General features: G+C 37.0%; 1 protein-coding gene across 1 annotated transcript in view; it reads left to right on the plus strand.

The window, feature by feature from the left end:
• Positions 1 to 6,179: 6,179 nt before the first annotated feature.
• The window catches only part of LOC113056477 (protein sidekick-2-like), a 200,034-nt gene continuing 183,705 nt past the window's right edge, over positions 6,180 to 22,508 (plus strand). The window contains exon 1 of the mRNA XM_026223276.1: positions 6,180 to 7,133. Coding sequence (XP_026079061.1) covers positions 6,989 to 7,133 — 145 coding nt within the window. The 5' untranslated portion in view covers positions 6,180 to 6,988. The remainder of the gene's footprint in view (positions 7,134 to 22,508) is intronic.

The raw sequence follows: 22,508 nt of genomic DNA on the forward strand, positions 1-22,508 counted from the left end.
GGCTTCCTTTTATCTTTAAACTTTCTGGCCGAACCATAACCTCGCACTCTTAGACTCTGTGCTCGAAAGGGTGATGCCACCAAGGTGTAAGAGTGTCAGACAGTCATTTTCACACACTTTTTTCTTCTTTTTTTCTCAGAGATAGATACTGAAAAATAGAAAGAATGTGTACAACATTTGAGTTTTTGATGTACTGACACACCACTTATTGTTTGTCCTTTCCTTTCCTTCATCCATTCAGTGAGATTTGACTTACAACCCACACTTTTCCGTTTGCATACAGTATGTATTATACAAATGTGTTAGAGTGAATGCGAAAAATGAAAGAATGCATAACTTGAATTTACACTGAATATACCCAAGGTCTATTTATAAGACCTTGGCTTAAGTCAAGCTTTTAATTCTTTTGAAACTGAAATAAAACTCAAACTAAAATTCACCCCATCCTGACACTAGAAACACAACTGTTTTCCTCCCTCTATAGTTTTTCACACTCTCATTTTAAAACAAAATCCACTGGCCTTTCACCCTGTCTCCATCTGTCATACTGGCCACTTACATTAATTAGTCTGTCCTTCAGTCTATGAATATGACTGTGTGTACCTGCTGATATGGTATGAGGGCTCTCACTTTTCCCCTCTCTCATATTTTTTTTAGTTTTCTTTTCTTTTCTGTCTTTGATTACTCTTCCTAGAGTGTGACAATGGCTCAGGCTTCAGAAACTTACTGATGCATTTTCTTTTCTTTTCTTTCTTTTTTCAGTTCAGGGATTACAAATCCCATCCCATGTAGCATTACCAATGACACAATTTAATGAAATTCACAACATCTGTAATAAATACTTTTATAATAGGTGTCTAAAAGTATTTATTGCAGATTTTTCTACTTATCTGTAAAATGTTTAATTGGCTAGAATTATTATTATTATTGTTATTATAAGGGCAATTTCGAGTTATTTATTCATTTAAACACAATTGAAATCCCACTTACTTAAGGAATTTATAAAAGTATATATCATCATTGTCTGAGCTCCTGGTGCATTTCTCTGTCTATGTAATGTCAACATTTTATTACTGAAAATAGAGAAAATTAATGGGATTTTTACTTCTAGAGCCCGACTGTTGTGAATTATTGCAGTACTGTAATATTGTTGACTCATGTATGATAAATCGTGTCTGTTTTTCTTCATTTGCAAGTTGCCTTAATGAAAGCATCTGCTGAACGATAAAATGTACTGTAAATGCAACTGTTATTAGGAAGTATCTTAATAATGCGATGCATTACTTAAAATAAAAATAAAATACATTTCCCAAATCCACCCCCACCCCCCAACTCTCTCTACTTTCCTCAATTTCTGTGTATCTCCTTCACAGTCACTGTCAGCTGCATTATTTAGACCTCTCGTTCCTGTCAGTCCAACACACCTGAAAACCCTTTAAGATTCAGCTGTGCAGGAATCCTCAGCATGCATCTCTCTTCATTCATACCTGATGTGTCTCAGCACTGAATATCAAGGTGGAGAATTACAGTTTGATAAGGACTTAAAAATATATATCTCCTTTAACCGAACAAATCGCAGCATCCAAAAACATATCTGTAGAGGCTTGTCTATAAGTTACTGCTAAGAAATTAAAAGCAAACTAAATGTGAACATTAATACCATACCAATTTTCAAAAATCATGGGCAAAATCTTATGCAACATTTTTATAAAAGCCAGTATTTTGTTCAGCCTGTTTATTAGTTGAACTTGCTATGATACACACTTTTGCTATTGTTTCGTTTGAGGGGTTTAAATATCTCCTACCACTGTTAAAATACATATTGCAATTGTTTGTTTATTGCTTTCATGTTTAATTATTCAAAATGTTTCTGTGTGCATTTTATTCAGCTATAGCAATAGCTGGATGCCTTTATCAAGAGTTCATTATTGGGAGATACCAGGGCCCATCTCTACCGCTGGAGAAAGCTTCCCGGCCAACTTGGATCACATGTGCCTTGGTAACCAATCACTTTATAGCCTTGACATCACTGAATTTCTGACAGAGCTGTGTGACAGTCAATCACTGTTTACGGATACCATAGAGATAAATGAGAAGTGCCGTAAACTGCAGTGCTGCATGTCGCTGTAATAGTGAATGCTCTGGCAGTCTATCCAAAAGTAACAGCGTTCCAGACCACAGCTCCCTCTCTCTCTCTGTCTCTCTCTGCTGCCAGTCATATTTCATGAAGGTTCCATTCTGTGTGAGATCCCATATAGAGGTGAATTCTAAAACAATACTTCTCTTACATTAGTCTGTTTCACTTGATAAGTGAGAACAGTATAGGCTTGGTCTCCTCATTGAAGCACATCCTATAATGCATCGTGACAAGTTCAGTGAAAATATTATTCCATTCAAGTTGGCAGACGAAGCAAGAGCAATGCCAATTATAAATATAATTCATTCAGTATTGAATAGAAGTGAATAGCGATAAATGTGGATATTTATTTTTTACACAATGTTAGTGTATGCTACATAATTGTATGCTTATAAGAGTATCATTTCATGAGGTTAGCATCATACTGACATCGAACCTTATTGAAATCAGTCCATGTTCTGAGTTGAATTTCTTTTGAAATTCTCATGAGAACTGCTGCCTAACAATAGCATTTCATATTAGCCATTTATGAAGTTACATTTCAGTTAGTATGTAGGATGCTGGGAATGCAGGCTGTAGACACCAATATATAATATATATTACTAAATAACTTTACTGATAAAATTAATAAAAAAATGTATACATTATATTTATGAATATTTGTAGTAGTAGTAGAAATAATAATAATAATACATGTATTTTTTATGTTTTTGTTGTATTTAATCAAGATTTTAATCAATATCTAATTCTCTTTATTTAATAGTAATACAAATTGAACTTATATTAAATAATATATTATATAACATGTTAGTAATAATGATAATTGTATTAATTTCTTATAAAATAATTTTCATAAAATATTCATAGTTATTATTAACTGTATATTAATATTTTTGATAAAATAAATACGTAATGATATAAATTAAATAAAATTGTTTAGTAGTAGTAGTAATATGCAGTTTATAATATGCTTATTATTATCATTCCTATTTAAGTATTATTCTTAAAAGATAATATATCATTGTGATATAGTTTAACCGTGTTCTTTTTATTCTGTGAAAGGGATAAATCCAGACAGGTTTGGCATGATATTTAGATAAGGGCTCAGGCATACGACTGTGTTTTCTTTCCTAATCTGTTATTGAAATAAAGACCCAGTTGGTGTAGTGGAGGGAAGCATTGTTGTCATATCATGCTGTGATTGTCAAGATCAAATAGTCCCCCCCCCCCCATTTTTTCACTACTAAGCCCCTTTCACACTGCCATTCCGGCAAATACAGGGGTAAAGTGTTCCTGTAATTGTTCCCTGGTCGCTAGATTTGGCACTTTCAAGCCCCTTTCACACTGCACGTCGGACCCGCAATATTCCCGTAACATTGCCTGGTCGCCTTCTGTGTGAAAGCAACCACGTCCCGGAATTGATTACCGAATCGAACCCGGGTCGGGGACATAGTAACATTGCGGTAATCGATCCGGAACGAGCGCTGTGTGAACAAAAGCCAGATCTAATTCCGTATCGAAGTGATGACGCGCGTTATCGCGCGACTCTTTTACCGGCTGTTTTGAAGGAAGATCAACATTCGCGACGAAAACATATCTGCAAACTGTAATGAAGCAGAGATCGGTTAGTTCCTCACTTTCCGCGCTGACGCAGAGATCGTTTGCTTGCTTCAGTTAAAGTATAACGTGGCAAGCGTTGTCGACTCGTACATTACACGTCACGCGCTGATGTCACGTGTCGTTACGGGATCTTCAAGGGTTGTGTGTGAAAGCACGCACATATACCGGGTCATCACTGGCAGTGTGAAAGTGCCAAATCTAGCGACCAGGGAATAATTACAGGAACACTTTACCCCTGTATTTGCCGGAATGGCAGTGTGAAAGGGGCTGTGATGACCCGGTATATGTGCGTGCTTTCACACACAACCCTTGACGATCCCGTAACGACACGTGACATCAGCGCGTGACGTGTAATGTACGAGTCGACAACGCTTGCCACGTTATACTTTAACTGAAGCAAGCAAACGATCTCTGCGTCAGCGCGGAAAGTGAGGAACTAACTGATCTCTGCTTCATTACAGTTTGCACATATGTTTTCGTCACGAATGTTGATCTTCCTCCAAAACAGCCGGTAAAAAAGTCGCGCGTCATCACTTCGATGCGGAATTAGATCTGGCTTTTGTTCACACAGCGCTCGTTCCGGATCGATTACCACAATGTTACTATGTCCCCGACCCGGGTTCGATTCGGTAATCAATTCCGGGACGTGGTTGCTTTCACACAGAAGGCGACCAGGCAATGTTACGGGAATATTGCGGGTCCGACGTGCAGTGTGAAAGGGGCTCTAGTGAGCAAGAACACCTATATATGAAGACCCAGATCCAGTACCAGATTTTCCCAGCACTCACATGTGTTGGTCCACTAACAGGCATCCCTACATGGCCATAAATGTGTTTTACATGTTTATTCACAGATTAGCTTTAGCCCTCTGACATGTATGATTAACCCATAGAGCTCTGCTTGATGTGGAAGTTGTTTTTCCCACAGGCCAGAGAAGATCAATGGTCTTTTAAGTGTGTTAGTATGTGTGTTGTGTGTGTGGGCGAACAGGCTTTGCAGGAGAAATCAGACCTGTAATGTAGTCTGATGTTGGCTTCTGTGATTTGACCTCCACTTTGGTGGAGATCTACTGATCCTACAGCAAATCCCTACATATAGATATGCATGTGTTTGCTTATGAGTATGTGTGCGTGTGCGTGTGTGTGCATACTAACCCGAAGCGTGTGGAGGTGTGTTTTGCTGTATGCAGGCTCTTTGTATTTCTTCACTGGATCAAAAGTGCAAGACTCAGACCTGATCTCAGTATGTCCCAAATGATTCCTTTGACTGATGTACAAATCACTTCTTTACATTCGCTTACAAGTCTATTTAATCTTTCTCTAGTTTTCTCTTTTGTTTCCTTCTCTGAGAAATATGATTAGATATTAGTTTCTCTGCACCACAATGCAAAAAAAATAATTTTCTTAATCAGTGATTATTTTTAATTAGTTTTTATTTATTATTATTTTTTTAATTGGTTCTTTTCCATTAAACAAAATGTAATTAAAAAGGTAAAAGTGAACACCTTTTAAAAAATGTAAATTAACTTGATAATGTTTGCTTATATGTTAGATTTACTTTCCCAATGGTGAATGATTAATAATAATTTTGCACGTCATCCTGTTTTGATGTAGATTGGTTGGTTCTTTTAAGTTTGTAATGCAATTTAATAATAATGATAGGGCATTTAAATTTTTAGCATTTCTTTATAATTTATTAAGCAGATTATATTGTTCACAAAAAAGGAAAATAATATAGTAAAAATATAAACAAACAATTGATCACAAAAAGCAAAAAATGTCAGCATATATATATATATATATATATATATATATATATATATATGTGTGTGTGTGTGTGTGTGTGTGTGTGTGCGTGCGTGCGTGCGTGCGTGCGTGCGTGTGTGTGAATAGAATGCTGGGTAAAATAAACAAAATATTGATTGATGGACAGACATAAGCTCAGCACACAGATGGTTAAACAGACATACAGAGGGAATAGACAGACAGACAGACAGACAGACAGACAGACAGACAGACAGACAGACAGACAGACAGACAGATAGATAGATAGATAGATAGATAGATAGATAGATAGATAGATAGATAGATAGATAGATAGATAGATAGATAGATAGATAGATAGATTATTTAAGCTGCTATTTGGCATAGATAGATGATTCTGTTCCGGGGTCAGAATGACATGGAGACAACATGAAATGTGGACAAAAACACAATTGAACAAGTAATATCTGAAATATCGATACCCATCACTTTTCATCTCCGCAAACACATGCACAAACAACAGAAGCATTTTGGACAGAGAGGCGTTAGTTTAGCCACTAATCGCTGTGTCATAGAATGATGGACACATTATTGAAAGGTCGTTGTGACCGTTCAACCGTTCCGATTACCTGTTGGTCTGGTTTCGCACGCGCTCATTCCAGTGAATTCAGCAGCGAGCGCCCGTCTGTCTCTGTGTCTTATTGGAGCTCACCGCGCGGTGGCACCGTGCGTCAGCCCCCTTCGCGCGCACCTCTCTCTCTGATCTGCTGCTCATATGATGCTGGAGATTTTCAGCGCGACGGGGCCGGTTCCTGGGCGGCAATCAGCGATGACAGTTTGATCTCTCACGAATACCGTTTTCCACCCTCGTACCCAGCGGAGCTTTACGAAGAGCATGTTTCGATTAGACCAAGCGACACCGTGTCGCACTAAAACGGGACTTGGAAAGTTACTTAAGCCGAATGAAGCTTATCCCGCATCTGGGCGGACGCAATGAACGGGAGGTTCTTCACTGCAAAAGACTCGTTTTGGGGAGAACATATAGCTACGCGCCAGGAACAGAGCTAACTTTTGGTTTACTGGAATGAGAAAAACAGCGTCATTGATCATGAGCGAATTATCACCCGTCTAATCAGATCTTGGGGACCGTTATCAAGTTGTGAACTAGAGGCGTTTGCTCTCTGGAGTGGGAATACACTTATCGATCAAACATTTATTAAGTGAATGCATGAGAGCAGAGACAGTGGATAAAATAACACAAGTCTCCGTGATCAGACTTCTGTGCATTCCGTGCACTGTTTAGGACTGAAGTTTTAACATACTGTTCACAAACTCACACCTACAACGGAGTTGAACAATATTCAAGTTTGAGATATAAATGTAAAGGGATAGTATTTTGACTCAAGACGCGCCAGAGACACTCCAGAAAACTACGCGCACAACTGTGGCTGGACTGTGGAGGAGCAACATGTACCCGGCGTGCCGGACAAACGCGTTCGGTGTCTCTTCATCTGCCTCTCTGGCAATGTTGGGGAATTCGGGTAAAGCAAAGAAAAGACTCTGTTGGATTGTAATATTGCTGTCCGTGCTCCTACGTCAGGCGTCTACACAAGGTAAAGAGCGCTTTAAATTGCTGTCTCCAAAGACCTTTAAAAACGCAGAGTGAGCCTGAGGCACTGTAACATTTAACATTGAGTTCTGAAGTCATTTCATTTGGATTAATTACTGTTTAAAAGCAACATGGCGCAAGAACAGCTTGGGTTTAGTGATACATTTTAATACATACAGAAGAATCAAGCATCACATAACAGCATCACTTAAAAGTAAAACTTAATTCACAAAATACGTGCATCTTGCTCCATCTTCCCCTATGTGAGATGTGTACCAGCCATCTACATGCTCTCTCTCTCTCTCTTCTCTTTTATATATTTCTCATGGAGACACTGTACAGCAGTGCTTGTCAGTCCTGGAGATCATATCCTAGAACTGCACATTTTGGATGTCTTATCTGACACACCCATCTCGGGGCTTGGAGCCTTTTGTAATGAGCTTAAGATATAAATCAGGGAGACCTCCAAAATGTGCAGTACTTGAGTTATCCAGCAGCAGAACATACTCCTGTACATCCCTTTGCAGTCACTAATCAATAATAACCTGCATTTAGAAGTGTACTGAAGTCCATCCAGCATGCAGCAACTGTGCGGACAACAGGTAATTATACAGGTCATGGCTGCGAAATTAACTAAAGCCAGTTAATGAGACTGTGGATTAACTATCAAAATTAATGAACTCCTTGCCTGTTTTATGACTGCACATAATGAGAGATCTCAGTTAAAATGAGTTCCCGGATGGGATCTTGGAAAAGGGTCTTTATAAGGTGCATCAGATGTGTATTGTCAGTGCTGACAGACTCTTAATGTGAGATTTTATGATGTGATGATTAGTTGTTGTTTTTTTAATAAGGACTTGTAAAAATTGCATATAGGACTTTTGATTTACATCACATAAAAAAATACACTTTGTGAGAGAATGGGGAGCGTAGAGTCTTTATTAACAAAAAACAGGACAATTTTGTTCACTACCTTAATGGCAATATTGACAGTTTGATTTTTCCTAATTTGGAAGGCACATGCCCCCTGTCTGGCATGAATTTGTGCTGAAAAGACAGAGAGTAGTCCATTGAGTTTTTCTGCATGCAGAGTACAAGGCATTTTAACTGGCCACTTTGTGATAATTTGCCTCTCTTCTCAGCTGATGGCCTCAAGCAGAGGAAATTGTTTTTGTCTAAATTTCGCAGACAGCAGTCGAGGACCAGAAGCTTGAGCAGTCGCTTTCCGCCTGGAAAAGGATAGAAACAATATACTCAAATCTCATGCATGAGGCAAAAAAATAAATAAAAAATAAATAAATAAAATTGCCTGGGTGGCCAATGCTGGCTCAAATGGAAATATTTACACAGGTGCATTCTATTTTTATATATATATTTTCTGATATTTATATTTTCTTCAATATATTGTCCCTGCTTTAATGCAGTGCTGCTGAAATGCACTACTGAAACTTTCTCTTCAGTTGCCAGTTTTCTCCAAGCGTAGCTGCATGGGCTGCTTAGGTAGTTGTTATGCAAGCACAGGTGGGAGTGTTGGGAATGCGTGATAGCTGCAAACACTAAGCCCTGGATCGAGAAATAGGCTGTTCTGTAATGCTGCCTAGGGAGGAAACCATGGCAAACTAGGACATGCCATATATCCATCATTCATGAGTGTATGCTGTCTAACCTGACATTTACAGTCGAGTGATAACTTACACATTGGGAGGATTAGGCTACCAGTTTGTGTGTGTGTGTGTGTGTGTGTGTGTGTGTGTGTGTGTGTGTGTGTGTGTGTGCAAAAGAAAAATGGAGTGAGAGGAGCAGATTGAGTGAACGTTTGTTACACTAAACTTCTTCACAGTGTCTAATGCTCATGTTTTATAATGATCTGTGGCATCGGTTGATTCAAGTTAATTGTCTCCATCCTCACAGGTTTTCCAGGAACGTTCCTGGGGTCTGGAACTCTCACCTAAACATCATTAGAACAGATTCCCACCAAAGCACTTATAAAGCTCTTTGAATCTTGCTCATGTTTTAATGTAAAATCCATTGAGAAACTCCCAACTGATGGAGTGCAAAAGCCCCCCATAAGCTGCAATATACTACCTAAGCAGAACTGTGAGGTAGAATATTCACATAAATATTTATTTAAATTCAGAAACATAGTTCATAGTGATTATAGGCTTTAATACCCCAAAAAGCATTATATAATTAACATGATTCATGCAATTCATGTGCTATATTCCAAACTTGTTTCTGAAGACCCTTTCACACTGCCATTCCGGCAAATACAGGGGTAAAGTGTTCCTGCAATTGGTCCCTTGTCGCTAGATTTGGCACTTTCACACTGCCAGTGATGACCCGGTATATGTGCGTGCTTTCACACACAACACTTGAAGATCCCGTAACGACACGTGACATCAGCGCGTGACGTGTAATGTACGAGTCGACAACGCTTGGCACGTTATACTTTAACTGAAGCAAGCGAACGATCTCGGCGTCAGCGCGGAAAGTGAGTAACTAACTGATTTCTGCTTCATTACAGTTTGCACATATGTTTTCGTCGCAAATGTTGATCTTCCTTCAAAACAGCCGGTAAAAGAGTCGCACGATAACGCGCGTCATCACTTCGATACGGAATTAGATCTGGCTTTTGTTCACACAGCGCTTGTACCGGGTCGAACCCCCCAATGTTACTAGGTCCCCGACCCGGGTTCAATTCGGTAATCAATTCCGGGACGTGGTTGCTTTCAGACAGAAGGCGACCCGGCAATGTCCCGGAAATATTGCGGGTCCGACGTCCAGTGTGAAAGGGGCTTGAGATTGCATTATCTGTGAAAAGGTACTACATTTGTTGAGGAACAGACTTTGCAATGTTAAAAAGTGTGTTCTGTATTGTATGAATGTGTGTAGTATGAATGAAATCAGTACAAAGAACGTTTGTCATGTTCCCATTCTATGGCATCAGTTGTGTCATTCACTGGCATTCACAATGTCTTTCCCATTAACTTATGTGATAGGAAAGTGTCCATTGGATATGCCCTCGCTGTAAATAATAGGTAATCTTTGTACTTTTTGTCTACAGTTTTATGAATAATACAGATACAATTTTTTTTACTTATATAATAGTCCAAAAACTGTGTGAAATGTGTAGTATGTTGAAATTTGTAGTGAAGTATGCATATTCGGATGCAAATTGAAATTTCACATTTGATGATATAATACAGACAGGGAATTTCAATTATATTCACTGATAATTATCATAACAAAGGAATTATGTTTCATAACTGAACATGATGTTTAAGAGTCACAGCAAAGGTGGAAATTATAAGTAAATGTCACTGTTGGTTTAGACAAAAGGTCATAATATCAGCTTTTAGTAGTTGCATCGTGTCTGGTTAGTACGTGGCATTGAACTAAACCCCAACATCCCAACACATACAGTAGTTTCATGCATATTAAAGGTTCTTCATTGAACCATCAATGTCAATAAGAAATATTTTGAGTGTATGATACCAGATATTTCATTAAGTTAACAAACAAGGAGCCATAGATCTGCAGAGCCTTGCCAAGAACAGGACTTTATGTTTGGAATTTAAGAAAATGAGACCATTTTATAATACACCCAATGCTGGGGTGTGGGGGGTGGTGAAGCGATTAACATGTGTGTAAATCATTTGACTTCAGTAGATTAGCTTCATTAGCATGCTGTTAAATGACGTGTTTCACACTTGAGGTTTCAAAGGAATACTGTTTGATGAGTGAGTATGAGTTGAGACGGTAATTCACCTGGCCTCAAACTAGAAAACCTCACCGCAGAATGTCATTCAGAGTTTGAAGTGCAGGTAATGACACATTGATTAGAGGTGTATATGATATGATGATGCTCTTCAACCGAAGGCCTCGCAATCCAACACCCAGACCGGCTGATTCTGTTATACTGCTTGTACTCTACATCTAAACCATCTGTGACCTTTTCCCAACATTAATATAGTTAGATAAAAAAATTTTAGTAAAGCTTAGGGGATTTCGAATTTGGAGGTATATCACAGTTTTTTTTTTTTTTTTTTTTTTTTTTTTTTTTTTTTTAGTTTTTCTTTAATCTAGACTGAAAGACTTATTCATAGGGTCTGAACTTGGAAACTCCCTGAGAGTTCAACGATGGCCTGTATAGTTGCTTACTCTTGGCACTTAGGAAACCTGTTCGCATTGAACAGACGTATTGAGCCATTGTTGCTTTTTTAGAAATACGAATCATCCAAAAACTAGGATACAGAGGGTAGGAACTATTGATTAAGTGTCTTTTTCTTTGCTCATTCTTCTTGAATCCTGTCCACCATGTTAAACAGGGCAGGTGTGAAACTCACTCCTATTGCCCCCTGCTAGGTCAGCTTGGGTTTGGGTTTGGGCTGTTGTCTTCTTCGGACATACTGTTGCCTTGGGCAATGCCTTGGGCCGTTTCATGCCTGAATACCAATTGCTCATAGGGGCTTGATGTTACCCCCTGAGGACAGCTCTAGTGGTCCACATGAGTGGCTCAACTTCAAATCAAATGTGAGTTTATCACTCAGCCCATGACTGAACATACAGTATTCCAGATACCTGGAAATATTTTCTTGTAATATGGACACTGCAGTGATAAGTGACAAGTCTAGTGCGATTACAGCATGGCTAGAAGTGGGCTTTGATACATCACATCAATCAGAAAGGTTTTGCTTTGCATGAATTTGTCATGTTGTAAGAGTGTAAATTACCTAGTAAAATCTGAATAACCATTACCAAAATGATTAAGGTATGATAAAGCCAGTTTTATGTTTGGCATAACTTTCATCTGACATCTAGATCCACTTTCCGTTTATTTGCTGGCATCATTAGTTCAAATATTATAAAACAGTATTATATTTGACTGGTGGTCTCTTATGATAAATCACAATGCCAGTTACTGTGAAAGGTTAGATGCAAAATACAGCAATGTTCTGTGAAGTCATTTTTTTAATTATGCCCTAAAACCTGAGCATAAATGTGAAAAGAGCTGTTAAGTTTCACACACAATGTGTGAGGAGCATATATTCCATTTAAAATATCAAAATATCTTCAGAACAGCTCATATATTTTACCTTAACTGTGCATTTATAAGAATGCAGAAACAAAACCAAGTCTGTTCTTTACTATACCTCAGTGACAGCATCTGGAAAAGAATATGAAGTCACAAAGGAAATGGCTTGTTCTGTCAGACAGGTACCTCGTAGTTTCCCGTAGAGCCTAATGACTCGCTGTGTCTCAACTCACCTGGGGAAGTGTAATGGAGTCCGCAGAGAAGAAGTGGATATACATAGCGCTGCGTAAAATATTACATCCATTTTGGAGTGCTAGCACAGGAGTCAGCAGATATTAAATATTTGAAGAGAAAAGTACATTTGGGAGAAAATAGAAGTTAGAAATAAAGAGCGAGACCATTCATGTGATCACAGTTTTTATTCTTGCTAATCAGATAATAATAGACTGTGTTTGCTAAATCAAGCATTGTGTAATTTCTCTACCTACATTCATTATTCCACTGTGTTCTGCTCTTTTCAACCAATCTGTTCATTTTATGATTAGATGCGCTAATCCTTCAGTCACAACGTAAAAAGAAGCTGCGTTTAAAACGGTTGGACAAATCCATTTGTGATTAGAGCTCCTCGGACTCGAGCGTGGCCAACGAATGCAGACAAATGCGGTCACACATATAGACGCACACTGAATACTAAGTTCAAGGACTGTGCCAGCGAGGCATCTATCCATGGTGTGTGTTTTAAATGGTCTATCTGAGTCCACTGAAGCAGGCATTATGCTACTAGTCAGTTGAGTCATGGCCTCTGAAGCTGTGGCTGCACTAGGATATGACTTCAGTGCCAGACTTATGGATGTTGCGCAATAGGAATGTACTTTGGTGCCACAGTTCCATCTAAAAACTTGAAAGAAAGTGTCTGGTTGCTTGTCAGCTGTCATTTGGTTTTGCAGGGTTCCAAAGGCTGTGACATGAACCTGCAAACATGCTAAGGCATCAAACTAAAGTTGTATAATTAGGGAAAACTCTGGATTGTAAATGTTAAGTGTGGTGGAATAAACAGAAAAAAAGATGTGCATAAGAAATAAAAGAGAAAAAAAAATGCTACTGATGCTGATAAGATCTTACTCCTGAGAAAGTTTGAGGAAGATGAAAAGAGCCGAGGAGGGGGGCACTCAGGGGTGCCAGTGAAGGGGTGTAATTGATGCAGTGGCACTATTTAGATTTACTGTTGTTGCTCATCTGAAATGTACTTACTGTCACTCCAGGGGCACTCCAGGTTTTTAGCTCAATGTATTCCAACCTTTTTAATCTACACTTTTGCTGCAGTTGCTCTTTGAAGTCGCATTGCATAAGGGGACTGCTAGAGGATGCTTAAAAGAATGAAATAAAAGATTCTGCGCAGTTCCTTTTTTGATGTGCCTCCTGCTTAGCCCAGATTGCATGATTTGTATGTGTCTTGATTCTGTTTAACCTTGTGTGACTTATTTGAAAATACACAAGGGTATGGTTGCACCAGCATTCAAAAAGCCTTTCTGAGACTTGAATGTGGTATTCACACTAAGGTCATGGAGTCATTATATGTCATTAAATAATTGTAGAATATTTCATAGATAAGTGTCAATGTAAATAAATTGTTTCTATTAATATACAATGTATAGTTATGAAATAAAATAATTTGTATTTAAATATGTAAATAATATTAAGGAACCATATGTAATATATATATATATATATATATATATATATATATATATACACACACACACACACACACACATATAAATATATATGGAATCTTTCTTTGATATCTAAAACGTCTTGTTATATTAATTATAATTCAATAACATTAAACAATTGTATTTCTCTTGAAATTTGGCATCAATTTTTTTTTTTTTAATAACTGGATATTTAAATATATAAATAATATTAGGGAACTGCATAAACATTTGCAAACATATATTTATTTAGAATACATTTTTATTTTAAACATAATATAATCTAATATATATATAAATATAATAAAATATGAATTATGTTTCTGTTGAAATTCAATGTACAGTAGAAAAAACAACAAAAAAAACAACAACATTGATTGATGGAATCCTGATATGCATAAGGAGATCGATCTACTCCAATCAGCCTGGTTTTATTCCTTCCGTAATTCCTTCCTTCCATTTTTTTTATTTTGGCTCAACTCTTAGATATTTTCTATAGTGCATAAATTCTTTGTGCCTATTTATGCTATAACTATGCAAATGTTTTACGTTCACAGCTGGTGTAACCGGCCCCTGGTCTACAACATTGTTTCTGTGGAAATTCAGTCCACAAGCTGAGACAGATGGTTCATGGCTGAGCGTCCATGGGGGCGTCTGCATAGTGACCATTCTAGAGTCTCAGCTGTTCTCAGGTTGTGTAAACTGGCCCCCAGCTGATCTGGTTTATGACTCAATCTTTCCAATCACTCTTTGATAAAGTTGTGTTTGCTTCTGAAATGGTCCCTAATGAGAAGTGTTTTGTAATCTCTTGTGTTTAGGAATATTAGTGGGTGCACGTTAACCAACTGTTGTGGGAGCGTTAAGCTTTGAAATGTTGAGTCAGTGCTGGGCTCTTTTCCATACAGTGTTTTTGTGTCCGCAGTGGTTTCTTTGAAGTTAGAGGCTAAGTTCTTCCTCTCACCGATGTCGAGCCTGGTCTGAATCAAGGCAGAACTGGATGAGAGGGAAGAAGGTGATAATTATGTGTGATAGACAATGGGGAAGTCATGGCCTAGTGGTAAGAGAGTAGGACTCATAACCCTAAGGTTGTGGGTTCGAGTATCTGGCTGGCAATACCACGACCTTTAGCAAGTCACCGAACCCCCAACTGCTCCCAGGGCACCGCTACATAAATGGCTGCCCACTGCTCCGGGTGTGTGTTCACTGCTGTGTGTGTGCACTTTGGATGGGCTAAATGAAGAGCAGAAATTCTGAGTATGGGTCACCATACTTGGCTGTATGTCACATCACAATGACATACACAGTCTGTGAGTATCTGTTGCTATTGCCACTTCCAACCATTTTAGCATGGAGAGCTTTTTCCCACCCTGATTCTTCTTACACAGGAATAACGTCATGCAACCCCATCATTCACCAACAAAGAAAAGTTATCATAAAACTAATAAGAAATAAGTCAAGGGAACTAGTGCGATCACAAAATGAACACGATAAAAGCGGCCGTTTGATTGCATGCTTTGTTAAAAATTTAAATCCAAAAGCATCAATGTTTTACTATAATAAGTGATGCATTGTTCATAATGAAATAATTTATCAGGATTGAAAATTAGTAACATAGAAATAAATCTATATGAACATAGTCTGCTCTTCAGTCGAGTCTGTTTCTGTTTATCTGAAGTCACAATATACATATAGCCTATATACACCACATTTAGAAATAATGATTATTTCAATATTTTTATAAAAGCTTCCGAACAAAAACCATTAGGCTATTTTATTTTATGACATAGGCTATGCGGAGCTAAACTCTATAGACGCGATTTATGATAGATAAAATCTGTTACTAAATAAATACACGATTGTGATTTCTCCAGCAGTCATTTTTAGCATATTTACTATGGTAATGTTAATGCCTATCGTGCATAGTCTTTGCATCGGTTATAAATATTTCTGCGTTGTATGGAGATTATAATCCACATCAGATCCACACTCACTGCTGACTGAAGGTGAGTTTTGAGCTCAACTCATTCTTAAAGGTGTTAATGCTGGTGTTATACCTACTAGCTTTCTTAAATGATCCGCGGCGCTGACGCTCTCCAGACGCGGAGAAACTCTTGCCTTTGTTTATAACCACTCCTCCAGCCCCAGCTGGTTCGATAGGCCATTGGCCCCGAGGAAGCACCGACCAGGCACGATCAAGCTCCGGAAGTGACAGTGGAAACGTGACTGGCCGTGCCATGCCCGCTTTTGGCCCGACAGTGGAAACGCGGCTAATGAAATTGCAATCCTTACGCTTCCACTTGTATCTAAACTCATCCAGATACCTCTCCCCATGTGGTCCCTGCCATGTACCAAACTCCGCAGGAATGTTGCTCATTTCCAGTGAGCCCATTACTCTTTTGAAGCCTTTAATGCAGGAAATCAGATGAACATACCTCTACGTTCGTTCAGAGAACAGTTGCCTTTAAGTAAATGTTCAGTGTGTAATCGTCAGCTGAATCCCAGGCCTATTAAAAAAAACAATTATGCAAAGTATGGAGACCGTGCAAGGCACTTTTGGCTTGTTTACCAAAGTCAGACATAGCGCATGGCAGTATGGTAATGAGCATGGACTTCCGTGTGACACGTCGTTCATGAGGCCTTTAAGTCTTACACTCTTAAGCAGAGAGCCGTGCACTTGGAATGGAATTGCAATCAGATTGGCCTTATACGATGCCACCTCTAAACCCTGTAATTGCTGCTCTTTCTGGGTGTTTCTGTCTCTGTTTGTGTGTATGTGTTTTTATGAGCTAAAAAAGGCTAGCAATCTCAGAATTTTTGTGAATAATTGGACCTGTAGCTGGAGTCATGGTATGATGGCACATACTGTATTCCCTCAAGCATTAATGATCTCAATGCAAGACACGCGCCACATGACTCTAACGCAGAGGGGGTGCAAAGCATCTTCCACAGCATGGTCTCATCCAAACTGCAAAATACAATGAGCTGTTAGAAGTGTGTTTGTGTATTTCAGTGCACCACCGAGCACTGTTCCATTTTTTTTGTTCCATTTGTGTCCTTTTTGATGTTATTTCTGCCATTTTGTTAATAGATACAGTAAGAGGGGAGACGGGAAACAATAGAGAGAATATAAGACTTAGGGGATCGGAAAATTGGAAAGTGAAAACAATTTGAAATAGACAAACTAAACGATCATAAATAAAATATAAATCAAGTATTAATATTTTGTATAGTATGCTATAATTTTTCAGCAAAATATTAATATTTATTTATTTATTATATGTTTATAAATATTGAATATTTAGTTTTTTTTAAATGTAGATGTGAAAAATGTTTAAGAATACATCATACAAATTTGAAAATAATTTAAATTAAAATAATTAATCATCAGTAATAAATGTAAACATTGTAGATGTAAACTAATGAAGTTCTTAACTAAAACAGTAACCATAAGAACTTCTGTTACTTGAAATAAAATAAATTTTAACTTAAATAAAATAAATTTAATTTGCCAAGGCAACATTTCTCTCTTTTTTTTCGGTTACTAAAAAAACAAAAAAACAAAAAAACAAAACTAATATAAATCAGAATTAATTTAATTAAATCAGAAAATGTCAAAAAAAAAAAAAAAAAAAAAAAAAAACAAGTCAAAATATTAAGGGAATCTACTATTTATTTATTTAAGGGCTGTGAATAGTGAATATTGACATACAGATTAAAACTAAATTCAAAATATTAAGGTAACCTATAATTGTGAAAACATGGCAAATAAACATCTGAAATAATTGCTAATATTGTTTATAGCTTAAGAGACTAAATACATTTAATCTGTTGTTTCACTGCTACTTTGTCACACGTACATCTCTGCATTAATGTATATCATTCTAGGCAGTTTTTTTTTTTTTTTTTTTTTCAGTGCAACTCAGTATACATACTAGTTAAGATTTATATTTTTTGTTATAGCATTGTCATTTTTTTCTGCTTAACTTCAAAGAATAAATGTGACACCACAGACATCCAAGATGTTGGGACAGACTTCACAGTACTCTGGGTTCCACTTGATAGAAGTGTATGTGTGCTTTCTGTCACACTATACTAAGATTAGTCTATATGCTAAGCATGACATACGCATCTTTGTGAGCCTGTGCATACACCTGTCAATGAGCATATGGTGTCAGCCACTCTCCCCATGAAGATGCCACCTCTCACCAGCACAGAGGGGCTTCATCAATCAATGCCACGCAGCAGAAGCCACTCGCTAGAGGAAGCCTGGACCCCCAAATCACACCTTATTTTTGAAACCCTCCACCTCCTTTTCTCGAGCCCCTTTGAGGGCTTATTTACCCAACCGCCTTTGGAAATGATAAAACACTTTTCCTTCTGGATTAATCAACTGTAACCATATGCTCCTCATGAAATTACAGTGTAGTTTGGACCACAGAAAACAGCTGTTGCCATTCTGAAAAAAAAAAAAAAGAAGAAGAGGGATGTGGGAGTGTAATTGCCCTAACTTTGATTTGTTGGGTGCTTCACTTTAGATGAGCAAATGCATTTGTGGTTTTTCACGTATAGCAGGGGGCGAGGAAAACACCAGCGTGTGTCTATAAACAAAGTGGCATTTATATAACCTTAGAGTGTGTTTAGATGACCAACAGTGCTTCACACATATTGTGATAATCTTTTTTTTGCTGTCATTGTCGTCTCTTCAAAAAGGTGATTATCTCTCAAATTCTACAGTTAATCCGATGATTGTTTGCGCTGCGCCACAGGTTGTCACTGAAATCTTTCTCTCTAATCCTCCAGGTAATTGAGGTGATGTTTTCTGAATATCTCTCTTGTCATGTTCATGGAAAAACGGGAATTTGGTGGCATTAAAAAGGCTTGTTTTTGTGCAAATGCTCCCAGCTGTCATTTATTGTGTTTTATAGAGGTAATATTCAGTTTAAGGTAAAGCAGTTGCATAATATTTCAAGTAAGTGTTGTAATTTTGAACTTTCCATTCATCTGATAATTCTGAGAAGAAAAAAATGCAGCACAGTTTCCACAAAAATATTAAGCAGTGTAATAATTTTCAGTATTGATTAATTAAGTGACTGAAGGATCATGTTACACTAAAGCCTGGAGTAAAGGCTACTGGAAATGTAGCATTGCATCACAGGAATAAATGTACATTTTTTAATATTTTAATATACACAAAAGTGTTTTTTTTTTTTTTTTTGGCCAAATAAATGCAGCCTTGGTGAGCATAGGAGACCAAAACATAAAAAATGGAACCCTATTGTATGCATCTCAACATAAACACTGAGTTTGAACATTCCGGTTACTCAACTTCAGTGCATGTTCCATCGGCTTTCTCTTGAATATTAGCCTCTGGCTTCTTCATACTGTGTGAAGCAGCAGACAGTTTCTTCTTGAAAAATAATAATAAAATAAAGATCTAAAGCCCATCTCAAGTCTAAACTTTTCCCAAACTGCATGTTCTTTTTGACTTTTTTGTGATGGAAGGTTTCATTACCATATAGAGGGAGAAATGTGGCCAGATTAAACACCACATCAGATTTGGTGCCAACAGCTTCTGAGATGTGTTAAACAAGGCTGAAATTAAATTCCAGTTCCAATGATTCAAATAAATTGAAATTTCATATAAATTCAAATGCCTTTAAACTAGTAAAGCAATGGTTGTATTTTGAATGTTGACATGACAAAACTTGTTTGAAAATTCTAAAAAAAAGAAGAAAAAAAATATATATATAATCAACAGTATTTTGTGGACAAGATTGGAAGCACTCTTCATTTCTGTTCATGTTGATTGAATAAATGAATATATATATATATATATATATATATATATATATATATATACAGTATATATATATATATATATATATATATATATATATATATATATATATATATATATATATATATATATATATATAATGTGACATTTAAAAACGGTACATTTTGAATATTAAGGGAACATTGAGAAATAACGCTTTCATAACTTAATAAGAATGTTAGCATGAGCTGCATGAGATGTTTGTGGACAAAAATTGCAATCATCAGGACTGTAAAGGGTTATGTGGATTTATGCAAGAACTGGAAAAATAATGATAATAATCGGGAGAAAGATGGAAAAGCTAGTGGTAATTTTCTGCCAGGACATTATCCATTAAGCTTATGAGCATTTCCTTCATATTAACACAGTACATTGTGCCCTGTTTTTTATTTATTTATTTTTTTTTTTTTTATGAACTTAGAGTGAAGTTAGTTAAAAGTTATTTTTTTCATAATTGCCAACACTAGGAAGTTTGCAGTTATGCCAGCACAAATATTGTTGTTCTGTGGAACACGTAATACAAAGGTCATTAATTCTCATTGACTTTTCACTCAGAAGCGAAGTGGCTTGGTGGTCCTCCATCCATCTTGATTTGTCAATAGTTACAATTTTAATTACACCTGAGTGCTGTCAGCCTGCCAGCCTGGATGGGGGGAGAAAGATCGATCTGTTCTTTCTAATTGATTAATTGCCTTGCTGATGAGCAATCTCTCCTTCCTTTTTACAATCCTTATCATGTCTGTCCATAAAAGCAAAGGCCAAATGCTAAGGGGACCTCTCCGTATTCTGAGTCAAGGCCTTGTTACAGAGTTTTGTGAAGCCATGTGAGTTGTTTTGTAGGAAATGAAAGCTTGGACCGAATGGCAGTGCATCACTCTGGTCATTACGTGGCAGTTATGGTGGGTGCAGATAGTGGAGACTGCAGCCCAAAAAAAAATGCTTTTACACTCAACGGTATCTTTAATTTGTGAGGCTGTTTTACTCCAACAGCCCTTTTGTCGCCATTTCAGCAATAGAGGAGACAATATATGTTTGTTATTAAAAGGCAAGAGCAGCAGGGCTGGATGCTGAGGTGCTTCACTTCACCTTTCTGAAGTCCTCAGCTCTATAAAGCATAAAAACACAGGGTAATAGGAGTGCTAGCTCCACAGCTGTCTGGTCCTTTGGCGATTGTGCCTGGAATAAATTGTGCATTGCTGCTGTGAGTAAATGTCCTTAAAAGTCTTGTAAAATTCACCTTTAGGGGAATCTCGTGCCATCAAACTGGGGCTGCACGATAATGAAAAAAATCATAATTGTCGATTACTCCCTTGAAATTGTAATTGCGGTTATTAATTACGATTATCGCAATTTACATTGAATGATGTTTATACCATTGTTTGATGCAACTGCATGCCATATTTTTATATGAAAATAAACAAAATGAAAAACTTTTAGTGCTTTTCTACAGTGTTAAGCCTCAAATGTCAACTATGTATCAGATTGGTTTATTCTTTGAATTATAAAATAAAATAAAATAAATAAAAATAAATAAAATCCAATATGCCAGACCTTTATTATTCGTCATATTATGGACAAAAAGCCTTAAGTTAGATCATCCGACCAACTTGTATGGCCAACCACTTTGGAAAAAATCATATACCTTATATTCCCCCTGTTCTTCCCCCCTTGTTTCCCCGTTAAAATATCTAAAGATCGGCCAAGTGTTTTGTAAAATGAGTGGATCGATATCAAGTTTATTATAAATACTAAGCAACAGTGTATAAATTATTAAGAACTTGTGATAATGCGCATATTTGTTATTGCATTTATTTTTCACTTGTTTAGACTGGAAACAAGAAAAAAATGAAAAATAAATCCTGTCCAGTAAGACAAAATACAATATATGAAAAAAAAAAAATTGTGACCCTGGACCACAAAACCAGTCATAAGTAGCACAGGTAAATTTGTAGCAATAGCCAACAATACATTGTATGGGTCAAAATTAAATATTTTTTTAATGCTATATATCCTTATGATATTAGGTAAAGATCATGTCCCATGAATACATTTAGTAAATTCCCTACCCTATATGTATGTATTTTCATTAGTGATATGCATTGCTAATGGCTTCATTTGGAGAATATTAAAGGTGATTTTCTTAATATTTAGACTTTTTTTGCACCCCCAGATTCCAGATTTTAAAATAGTTTTAGCCTACTGTATGTCGGCCATATATTGTATTTTCCTAACAAACCATACATCAAAGGGAAGCTTATGACAAGTTTTGTGGTCTAGGGTCACAAATAAGTCAGAGATTCCAATGCAGTGTTTATTAACAGACTTTTAGATGGACATGTTAAATGGAAAATTAGTAAAACAAGTTTATTTGTATTATGAAAAATTGTAAAACATTTATTTAATTATTTTTAGTTATTTATTCATTTATTAATTGAATTTAATAATGATTATTATTTTTATTTTTTTTTTCATTTAGGGATAGGTTTATATAGACACCACAATGATAGATTGATGAAAATTTCCAAATCAAATCCAAATCAGCCAGGAACCTTCAGCAACCCTGTAATCAAAGACAAAATAAGGAAATAGCCAACTGAAAAGAGAATTGGAGGGCTTCCTATTGAACAAACACAATAATGGCGAAGTACCCAATTCTGAGCAAGGCGACAGTCTTTCTTAAGGAACTCTGAGGAACAAAAGGAGTTTGAGAACAGCCATTGATTGGAGAATTTGTGTGTAGATGCATTTGTGATGGCATATACGGCATGCAACTCCTCTTAAAGGCTGGCCATGGGT

This window comes from Carassius auratus, chromosome 37, assembly GCF_003368295.1.
Source record: "Carassius auratus strain Wakin chromosome 37, ASM336829v1, whole genome shotgun sequence".
NCBI classification, from domain to species: domain Eukaryota; kingdom Metazoa; phylum Chordata; class Actinopteri; order Cypriniformes; family Cyprinidae; genus Carassius; species Carassius auratus.